This window comes from Hordeum vulgare, chromosome 7H, assembly GCF_904849725.1.
Source record: "Hordeum vulgare subsp. vulgare chromosome 7H, MorexV3_pseudomolecules_assembly, whole genome shotgun sequence".
NCBI lineage: Eukaryota > Viridiplantae > Streptophyta > Magnoliopsida > Poales > Poaceae > Hordeum > Hordeum vulgare.
In genome coordinates, this window is record NC_058524.1 from 74,918,929 (window position 1) to 74,930,370 (window position 11,442).

Here is an 11,442-nt window from a genome sequence, read left to right on the forward strand (position 1 = left end):
TTGTGGGTCATCAGACGACGTACCAGACGGTATTAGAGGAGGCCTTCCGACACACTGTCGAGTAGTCAGCTGAAGGTGTTCGCTGGCCTAGAGGAGGTGTTCCAGCTATCAGCGACAGGCGACTGCGTCTAGCTGACACCGCGTGCACCCACGCTGATAGCACCCGCACCCAGTGACGTACCGATAGGAGGGATCGTGCAAGAGTGGGTCTCTGCGCCACCCATGTGGCTGGGCACAACGAAGGAGGAGGAGGACTACCTCGCGTAGTGGAGGGGTCGTGCACTAGAGAAGGAGCGGGCTGACAGGAAGCACTGCATGCAGCACGAGCACGAGGAGGAGGGTTGACTTCATGGACGTGCGGGGAGGAGGAGCATTGACTTCATGGACGTGCGGGCAGGAGGAGCGACGGAAACAAGAGGAGAAGGCACACGCGGGGCGCCATGCATACCGGAGCAGGCAGCGTTGGCGAGCCTACTAGCAGGCCTTGCCTTGGATTTCGTCGTCGGAGTACTTCAACCTCACCTGTTGGGACGGTGCCTAGGGTTGCGGGCTGGTGTAACGGGTCCTTTTTTCAGTTTTCTTAATGTTTTATGTTTAATTGTTGTTTAAATGAATTTTGACCGGCTGTTTAACATGCGTGTATTTATTTCAAATATTTTATGTCTACTTTTCTTCAAAGGACCGAACAGATTAATCTGTCGGCCGTGTTCGATGCCCCAAAGATAAAATCGGGCACACTTGTCCATTCAAACGGTTCAAACCGACAAAAATCACGTCGTTTGCGTGATGACCCACCGCCCAGCCACCGGGACTCGATCTCATGAGAAAACTCCACGGCGAGCCTTTCCATCCCCCAAATCCGATCCACCTCGGTAAACCCGCAAGCGAACTAGCCGCAGCACAGCCAGCCCGCACGAAAAGTAGCCGTTGCCTTTTCCCCCCCAAATCTCTCAAGCTGCCAGCCGACACCCATAAACAACAACCCAACAGGAAAGCCCATTATTACGCGCTCTCCGTTTCAAACCACCACGGAAAAGGAAACGAACCACCCCCGAAACCGAAAGGGCCCCCCCGTTCCAAATCCACCGCCGCAGGCGCAGGGTCTAAGAGGAAAGAAGCATCCCAAAAGAGATCTTCGGGAGCGCGGAGCGCGTGTGCGGGGGGGAGAGGGCAAAAGGGGAATGGTCGAGGCCGCCGCCGCGCGCTTCATGGTACTTCCAACTCGAGATCCCTTCCCCCATCCGCGCCTCTTTCCATCCGTCCCGCCCCCTCCGCGCGATTGGGTTTCCTTCCTTGGCTCTCCGCTTCTCTTCGCCCGATTTCCGTTGGTTTTGATTTTGATTTTGACTCTGTGCGGTGCGCCGGGCGTGTAGGGTAAGGTCGAGGAGCAGTCGGCGGCCGCGGCCGCGGCGGACGACGACGAGGATGTCGCCGGGAGCGTGGACGGCGACGAGGTGGAGCTGGAGCCCGTGGAGCCCATGCCGGAGCCCCCCGACGACGCCGGCCCCGTCTGCTGGCCCATGCCGGACTTCTGCCCTCTCACGGTGAGAGCCCCTGCGTTCGGTGTGGTTGGTTGGATGGAACTTGGAAAATGGGAAACGAAATTGATGTCCTACCTTCCCCTCTCTCTCTCTCTCTGTCGGTGATGTTTGGTCGTATCAGATCGACGGGGCGGTGAAGGAGTCCTTCCTGGAGACCCTGCGAAAGGAGAAGGACGCGGAGGAGCTGCTCGGGGAGGCCGAGCCGGAGCCGACGCCCAGCCCGGACTCGCGGCCGTCGAGCAGCAAGCGCCAGCGCGCCGTCACCGGGTCGCCGTCGTCCAGGAGCCCGTACAGCAGTCTCCTCCAGGTGTTCCAGCAGTGCAAGCAAGACGTTGCCTGATGAGGAACAAAACCACAGTAAACAGGCCGTGATGTCTCGGCTGCAGTTTTCCTTTCCTTGACTACGTACAATAATATATATCGATCTGTTCATTACGACTTTGCCCTGGTGTAAGCTCCAGGAGATGATAGTTTTGTTCTGGTGTAAAAATGGGATACGAATCTTACAAATACATTACGCCATTATGAGACTCTGATTTTGGGATGCTACTTTGGCAATATATACATGTTTTTACTCATTTGGACACTTAGAAGAGTTTGATAGAAGAGAATGGTTTGTTTTAAATTTTAAAACAAAGAGAAAAGATTTATCTCATCAATCAATTAAGCAGAAAGGTATTGGTCAATTAATTTAACAAAAGTCAATACAAACAGACCACATACAAACAAACCCCTTGACTACACAGTCGACCCGACAAACACTCTTTATACACCACAACCAACCCGTCATCTATGTCGCAAAGGAAACACCAACAAGAACACGTCAACTAAAACAATAGATGCCAACAAATCCATAGAAGAGAATAATGGAGATAACTATAACTGCGGACATGGTTTCCATCATGAGGTTTTCTTTTCTATTGATGTCAAAATCTGAGATACAAACTAATGAAACAAAAATAACATATGGTTTATTGAAAAAACAACGACACTTGATACAACAAAGGCTATATGAGGGACAGGTTACAAATATACATCCAGCTCAAGCCGCCAGTTTGGCCAAAATCACCATATCTAAGATCTTGACCTCATATGTGTCGTCGAGCTTCACAATGCCATCGGAACCGTCTATTCCTATGAGTTTTCCAACAAATCCACGGAAGGTACCATTCATGATTTTGATCCTGTCACTCTTCTTTGGTCTGATGACCTCGAGCTCAGTCGGAAGGACCGTCACAATGTCTCCGTTGCCTGACGACCCAAGTGCCACACGGCAAGTTCCATCCTGCAAGTTCAAACATTCAGGGTAATCAGCACAGCTTAGGACACAAAACAATTCAAATGTACATCTTGGAATCCCACGATGCTCTCCACGTCACATACCCCAAGCACTTCCCTGACGACACCAGGTCCTTCATCACCTGCCGCCAAGACATTAACTAACACATCTGGCAATGCCCAGTTACCTTCACCCTCGCCACCTGCAAAGATTTTGGCATATAATTAGATGAGTTATCAGGCTGCTTTGCCTATTTTGGTGATTTTGATGGAACTTCACTAAAACATTTCTACAGATAATGCTGAAAACACACACCCATTACGGGAGACATTATATCCATTCCAGCATTGCCTGGAGTCATCGGTTGACCACCGGGTGTACCAGGAAGGTACGCGGCAGAATTTGGCGTCATTGGCTGTCCAACAGGTGTAGAAGGCACATATGGGCTTGGAGCATTTGCTAAGAGAATAGAAACAATATTAGAACAAAAAAATGTCTTTCACGGTACTGTTATATCATGTTAACACAAAGTAGATACTTGCACACATTTCATTACCATAGTTACTCTCTCTAGGAGTTGGAACATCATTATAACTAACTCCTGGAGTATTTGCCCACCCTGATCCAGGTGTTGGGGCTTCATATGGCCGAGCTGGTGGTGTTCCTGGCTGAAAATCAACAAGAATAAAAATGTGAGATCTGATATAGAAGGTAATAGGAACAAATACAAGTCACCGTGCAACTAACCTGGTATTAACAAGACTAAAAAATGTGGGGTCGGATATAGAAGGTAATAGTAACAAATAAACAAGTCACCGTGCAACTAACCTGGTAAGCTGGACTGCTTCCCCAAGTATCAGGATTTCCATCTTCCCAATTATCTCTGGCAAATTACCAACGTCATGACCATGAACACATAAACACAAATACAATAATATACCCTAGTGGCAAGAGATTTTTCATGGATCAGAAATGTTTATCTATATAAAAGTTGCACAACCTTGGAGGACTCATAGGAGCCCAGGCCCTACTACGCATCGGGGTTCGCATTCCATCATGTATCGGTGTTGCTGTAGAAAATGAAGGATATTGTTAACACATAAGCATAAAAAATAAATGACAAGTACGACTGAATGAATAGTGCGAATACTGATGTGTTGGTTTTATACTCAACTAGCATCTGTTGAAAGGGCGCAAATAATTAAGTAACACGATAACTTTCTCATGACCTTATCAGAAGCCTACTTAGGTTGAAATGTTTGATGACATGGTTAAGACTAGAATGTGACTGAGGTTATAGAGTATCAAAATAAGCAAACAAAAAGTTACAATCAGATAGTATCCTTTCAACCACAGTTCATATCAACACTGTAAGTTGAGATGAAACAGCTGGGGATGTGAGCACGATGGATCATGCGATTGAATGGTTAAAACATGAGGGCAGAAGGCAATCATACCTCCAGGGTCACGCATTGGAGTCTGAAATGGATGAAGTGGCGTTCTAGATGGGTGCATCGGTGTTTCACTACCCAACGAAAATCGGGGTTCACTGGTGATAACAAGTCCTGTTAGTAAACTCAAATCGAACAAATGCCCAAAATGCAACGGAGAGAGAGAGAATTACCGGAATGGTGTTGCAACAGTAGGTGTGTCGGCAATATCATCTCTCTTAACTGTATTTTGGTACCATATTAGCAACAAGCACATGAGATATCAAAGAATGCAATATAAAATATAATTACTCGCCTGTGACAATCTTCATTAACGAATCAAGCTCCACACGCACAAGCACCCCAGTCACCTCTTTAACGCGACCACGGTACCCTTTATAAGGACCAGATTTAATCTTGATACACTTGCCAACTAAGGCATCATGTCCTCTTCCACCACGACCACCTCCTCCAAATCTTCCACCATCTGCATTGAATGACAAGGCCATATTAATACATCAGCTTCAGTTAACAAAGCTATCGTGGAGCTGCCTGAAAATCAACACTGAAGCAGAATACACATTTTTCACATTTACAAGAAGAGGCACAGAAGTTTCATACAGTTCATTTGTGGTCCTCTAGGGGGCAGCCTTCCTGGAGACTGCAAAATGCTTGCCGGGGATCTCAAAGCACCAAGCCTAGCATCTGCAGCATCCATACCCTGCATGCACAAAACAAATGGCAAGTTAACTCAAGAAAACATAATCAGATTTTTTTACCAAGACTATTAATACTCAAGTACAAACATTTCCACGACGGCCACCAGTTGATCCACCGACAAGAATGCACGATTGTGCTTTTGCACAAATGAAGCCTGCATGTTCAAGGTGGTGCCTATCATATATGAACAATATCCCCTTATGTATGTGTTCCACAGGTCCTTGCGTTCCCTAGTTCAAAGGAAAAAAATATGAATATAACTGTATTGGGATTACATAATAAAGTGTTGCTCAAATAGGACAAATTGATAATACAGTTAATAATAAATGTGAAAAGATACACACCTTACATGCTCCCTCAACAACTCTTACAACATCCTTAGTTGCGACCATATTATTAAATCTATCTTTCGCTGATGTACGCCGATCAATCTTGCTTTTTATTTCTCTTAATTTTACAAGCACCACTTCAGGTCTATCTGGCACTCCTTTCAGAACCTAAACATAAGTGTGGTAAATATTTTGTGGACTTCAACATCAATTAAAGATCCTGAGAAACACACTTGCCTGGAATGCTTCAGTTTCCACTCTTATAATTACCCCAAATGACAAGTTGCTGAAAAGATATTGAAAATTAAGGAAAGCACTTGCACAAATGAGTTATCCTTATGGTGCACACTGGAAAGACAACTTACTCCAAAAGAACAAGATCATGTAGTTCATAATCACCGATTCTTGTAATTCCTGTGGTGATTTCAGAGCTCTCCACAACATGGTCGGCAAATACACGTATCTGTGATCATCATGAAAAGATGAGAAACAGTTAAGAAATAAATTATTTAGTACAGATAAGACTGAGTCATCTCTAAACATAATAACTATTAAACTGGACAAAAATTGCTCACGTGTTCTTTAGTTGTGTCTGATAAAATGATTAGGACATGCCCATCAACTTTAACAACCATGCCTGTGGTACCCTCTTTGACACCCGATACCACTTTCACATGATCTCCAGGTTTGAAATATTTGCAAAGTTCTTTCTCGTTGAAGGCTAATGTTTTCTGCAGTTACAAAGAGATGCATAATTCACCAGATCAAACGGCTAATGTTAATGATAGCTACAAGTGCAAACAATTACCGGAAGATCGGATATTTTCGGCCTGATATGGACAGTTGTGTCCTCTACTTTCTCAACCCACCCCTCTAAGTTTTTTAGATCACCTTTAACAACAATGACAGCATCACCCTTCATAAAGTGTCCCTTTTTCCTATTAGATAACAAAGTATTCAAATTTGACATATCCCCATTCATGTCATCGCCAGGTTTCTTGAACTTCTCCAATTCATCGAATGATGGCTGAATACCCTGTGTGTGGATTGATTTTATCGAGACCGGTTTATACAAGAAACCATCTTTGAACATCAAACCATCAACCATCTCAAAGTATTCCCCAGAGTCTTTATCCCGCCTCCGCTCCACACGTATGTGCATTTCCCTATTTGTGGGAAAGTTAGCAAACAATGACAAGAAGACCATAAAATAATTGATCACAGAGGAGGAGAAGACCTGGCTTCATCAATATTGAAAAATCTTGGTGCTGGGACAAAGGTTTTCTTCTTTGCAACCACCCTCCCTTCCTGAAATTATAAATTACCCATCAAATTCACGCCATCCAAAACAAGGAATCAAAATCGTAGTCATGACAATAAGAGCAATCCCTGGTAAGTAATAACTCAAGACTCAGCGAACAGATGTTTTGCCTTCAGAAAAAGCACAAGAGGGGACAAAAGAAAATAACATGAAAAGGAGAATTTAAATACTACTTATGATGTGATCACTACTGTTAAACATAAAAACTCTACTGTTAAACATGAAAAGGAGAACTTAAATAACATCTTGTACCACAGATCAACCTATTGTTACGCCAAATTAGATTTAGAGAGAAACAAAAAAAGAGATATGTGACTTACCAGTTTACTAGCCAAAACTTGTAAATCTATTCTAGGGATGAGCTTCACAGTTACCCTTTGCCGTACATTGTCAACATCAACAACCTGCAAAGCGATCATCTTAGTTTCTGGAGAAACATATCTAAGAGAAGTGATGTCATCGTACCTTAGCAAGGTCACCTTTATATACTCCCAGCTTCATTCGGACCCAAGTATCCCTTGCAAGATCAACATTCTTGCTCTCAACATAGAGGACATCTGCCATTTCTTTTATTGGGACTAACGTTATTTTTGCCGAAGCATAGATATTTCGTAGACCTTTGCAAGCCTGCATATAAATAATTAGTAGGGTTGTGCAACCAAAAGAAATATAATGTCACGCGTATGCATACCTCCTTGACATGGGCCTCCTTTTCCGCTTCAACATAAATATAATTTTTTAGATGATCTAACGCAACAACAGATTTTATCTGGAGATCTGTCCTATCAATGAACTTTTGCATTAGACAGATTGCTGTTTCCCTCTCATGCCCAATCTGAAACCATAATGTGACATTAGTAGAGCACAGACGGTGCTAAGAAAAAAAGGCAAGCGATTCAATTAAGCTACAGCTTCCCTACCGCACATTTCACCATCCAAAGCTTTGGATCTTTCACAGATGGCAAGAGAGCTTGTTGTTCAACGTCTGCAGCTTCCTCTCCATACTCAATATGAGTAGATCTTGCATATCTCTCTCGTACTTGTCGTTCAATCTCATCAATATCCTCTTCTTCATCTCTCATAGGGATAGAGTGACGTGATCTGGAGCCCCTGCCGGCATCCTCATCAGGAATGTCGGCTCCAGCATCATTGATGAAGTCTGAACAAGGGCCAATGAACAGAGATCAGTGCATTAGAATTTAGAAACCTACCTCTGTTCCTGCAAATCAGTATGATAACTGTTGTGAAACTAGTTCGGCATCCGTCCAGTACACATCTGAATAGTATTGAATTCCTTAGTAACACTAACAAAACACTTACTATGCTACTAAAAGCAGAATTGGCTGTAATAGCCGTCACAATATCTCAACACACTAGCCTCCGACTTATTTCCTTAATATAACCATCTAATTCATCAAGTAGTTCAATCCAGATCCTCTGATCCTCAAGCAACAGTGAAGGTAGGTCAACAGATTTTATATTCTAGTACAGTCATTTCTATTACATAAATGCAACGCCACTAGTGGCACTGTGGCAGATACATGGCAGATGTACTGAAGTAGATCACAAAACTGCTACAATAATACGAGATGGTTCCGCTAATGTTCACCCATTGCTTTCCTTAACCTACTAGAACTGGGAACCCATCATCATATTGACAAAGCATGGTTCTTCATGGATTCTTACGACCAATTGGAACAGGAGAGCTATGACTCGGATCTGTCATGAATTAGTGGGACCAGCAGGCCAAAGATATGACCTGACGTGTCATTTGCAGATATTAGCACTGGTTACCAGCATGAAGCACGTTGGCATGTAAATATGTAATACAAAATGCAGGAGATAGATTGAAAAGATTATAGAACTCACATGATATCCATTAGAAATAGTTTTTAGTTTGCTCCTCCCATTCAATGGCAATTTTAGGGTTTTGAGTAAACTATGAATTGTATTTTGTAGCACATGAAGATTTTGAGGGTACAATGAGGACAAGTGCAAAACAGATTATATCAAGTGATTCTTCAGAAATTATCTATCTATATCCATACCAATATACGAAGTACTAGTTAGGGTTTGATGCAGACCATCTTATATTCTTATTCGTCCAATTCAGTCTGACGGCTCAAGAATAAAATTGAACATCTAAAAAATTGTGTTTGCACATTGAATCCCTTAATGACACCATACTGATTATCCTTTACAACACCTCTTTCAAATTGTGGAGAATTGCACAATCCATTTATCATTTTAGCCATGACAGTATGATTGATTACCGTACTTAAAGCTCCACATGATGTATTTCATAAATGTTATGGTCACAAATGTTCAAGATAAAAGCAGGGGAGTCCAAAATCTGACGGATTTTTTTAGGAGATGTAGTTTATATTGGACAAACCTTACAGCCCACAATTACACCAGTCAGATATACAGGGCATGATGTCATGCTATTTCCCTTGCTCGTAACAATGAATCTTTTGAGCCGTTCTGCAGTTTACAGATGAATAATTGACTGATTTTCACCATGGTAGCAAAAGATATGTCAAGCTTAATGTGTATATTTTTATCTGCACCGGATCAAGTTGTATTCAAAGGTATTTTGTCTAGCATCCGGAAGACTGCACGAATTTAGTTAACTACCCAAGACTAGAAGAGGAAGTAGTGTGGTTCATTTACGTCATATGCATGGTCTGCTCGACAACTTAGTACGTAGTTGTTAATACCACATAATCTTCAATTAGCTCTGTTCCATGTAGGATTGATAGCATAGATTTATTCAGAAACAGTGTGTCTATGGCTCTATAGGGAGCACAATTTAGGCATAATTTTAATGAACAAACAGGAAACAGAGATCTATAAACAAAATCTGCTTTCGAACAAGAAAGTTCCCATGCCTGAAAGAACTCTCGACTTGACTCGAGTCCAAGCTCAGGATCAAACATACCATAGAGTATAGCATCAATAAGGGGGTTAATGTCGTCCTATTAGGATTCAAATTATTATCGTAAAAGAGAAGACATCCAAAACCGACACCTCCCAATGAAGATCAGCACTTCAACAGACCAGAACAGAAGCAACCAAATCAGTTTTAGCTTGAACAAGCATGTACTACGAAGTAATGACCGGGATATATGAGTTCTGCTAAATCACCATAATTCTCAGTTTGCAACCATTGAACATTAAGGCCATGACAACTAAACGATAACAAGCTCCGATTTAAGACAACAAAAAAAACATAGAATGGCATCAAAACCGCTGACACCTAGCTCTTAGGCAAAATTCAATAACTACTAGTATGTCCTAATATTTCCACCATCATCAGTTACCGAGAATCGCGCATCCAGAGGACGAAATAGAATAAAAAACACTTACACCTCAAGCCTAGTTCTGCAAATCAAGCCAAGCGGTTTCAGATCTCACCAAAGGCCGGCAGAAATACACAAGGATGGCATGGAGACCGCAATCGGATAGCGCAAACGAAAAGAAAAACTCACCATCCTCGCCTTCGCCTTCGTCCTCCTCCTCCTCGTCCTCGTCGACCTGCGCCTCCTCGTCGAAGAACCCGCGCACGCCGCCGCCGCCCTTCTTCCTCGGGCGGCTCCCGCCGTCGTCCTCCTCGTCCTCGTCGTCGTCCTCGATGGCCGAGTCGTCGATGAAGTTGTCCTGGCGCGATCTCTTCCGCACCCCGCCGCCGCCGGCGGGGGCGCGGGAGCGGGAGGCCCCCTTGCCCCGGCCCCGCGCCTCCTCCTCGTAGTCGTCCCCCTCGTCCTCCTCCTCGTCGTCGAGGTCGTAGGCCTCCTCCTCGTCCTCCTCCTCCTCCTCCTCGTCGTCGTCGTCGCGGCCTCGGCGAGCCATGGGTGGATTTGGCGGCTAGGTTTTCGGGCGCTCGCGGGGGGCGTCGAGGGGAAAGGGGAAACTCGTCTCCTCAGACGAGTCGTGCCCGTGCGCCTAGGCGGTTGCGAGGTGTAGCCTGGGCTGGCTGCGGGCTGCGGGCTGCGTCGGGTCGCTCTGTGGACCGTTGGATCAGCTGTACGATTCGGGGACTCGGTCGGATCTCGGATGGCTGGCTTCACTGTGGCCCACTGGTTGGACCGTAACTGGGTACCGTCTCCGTGTGTATATATCCCTTTCCGTTCTGTGACGGACAAATCCGAGTATGACGACGTCACCTGCTTTTTTTCACTGAAAAAAATACAGCGTCACCTGCTGGATACAGTCAGGTCAAAGGTGTTGCGCCCTTGCCGATCTGCTCTCTCGTGCTAGAATAACGAATGTGCGGCAGGGAACGCTGCTTTGAGCATCAGATTTCTCCGGCTATTTTCAGATGGCGGCTGATCCTGATGCTACTTTTGATCAGTCCTATGGGCTATGGCCTGCAATTGTTGGGGTGCTCAATTTAAGGCAGCTTTTTGGAGCGTCGAAGTAGGATCTTGAGAGTTTAGTGGACATATTAGATTGTGTCTTTCCTAAACGACCCACTACGCTGGCTCGAAACGTTTTAGGATTTCAAGTGACTTCGGCGGCGCGCAGGTGATCTTCATCTCTGCGACGTAAAGAAGCTCCCTGCTACAGTGATCTCTTCACAACACCCGTGAATCCTTTCCACGTCCTACTTGCTCCTCTCTGGGTGACTAAGATGGGCATTTGCGTACATGTCCGTCCTTGAAGCACGTGGGGCAACTGGGTTCTAGGGGTTCCAAGAGATCGACGGTCATGTCTTATTTGGGATCAAGGACGGGTAAGAAGGAGTTTGTGGAGAAGCAGCTGGAGGGGATGAGGTTGTCTTGGATGGAGAACGCGACGCTGGTGATCGACGACGATGAGT

General features: G+C 44.7%; 2 protein-coding genes across 2 annotated transcripts; one reads left to right on the top strand and one right to left on the bottom strand.

Moving 5' to 3' along the window:
* Positions 1-965: 965 nt before the first annotated feature.
* On the top strand, positions 966-2,119 carry LOC123410927. Its single transcript, XM_045103851.1, has 3 exons — positions 966-1,211; positions 1,374-1,544; positions 1,663-2,119. Exons 1-3 carry the CDS (start codon positions 1,182-1,184, stop codon positions 1,879-1,881), a joined length of 420 nt encoding a protein of 139 aa, XP_044959786.1. The 5' UTR covers positions 966-1,181; the 3' UTR covers positions 1,882-2,119.
* Positions 2,120-2,435: 316 nt separating this feature from the next.
* On the bottom strand, positions 2,436-10,558 carry LOC123410926 (putative transcription elongation factor SPT5 homolog 1). Its single transcript, XM_045103850.1, has 22 exons — positions 10,112-10,558; positions 7,541-7,779; positions 7,312-7,455; positions 7,086-7,247; positions 6,941-7,024; positions 6,537-6,607; positions 6,108-6,465; positions 5,875-6,030; positions 5,665-5,762; positions 5,537-5,585; positions 5,315-5,467; positions 5,057-5,200; positions 4,872-4,971; positions 4,567-4,737; positions 4,445-4,493; positions 4,278-4,369; positions 3,821-3,890; positions 3,649-3,703; positions 3,377-3,488; positions 3,136-3,279; positions 2,925-3,022; positions 2,436-2,826 (listed from the first exon to the last, which is right to left on the bottom strand). The coding sequence occupies exons 1-22, from the start codon at positions 10,470-10,472 to the stop codon at positions 2,584-2,586; spliced, it is 3,153 nt and encodes a 1,050-aa protein (XP_044959785.1). The 5' UTR covers positions 10,473-10,558; the 3' UTR covers positions 2,436-2,583.
* Between the last annotated feature and the right edge of the window lie 884 nt (positions 10,559-11,442).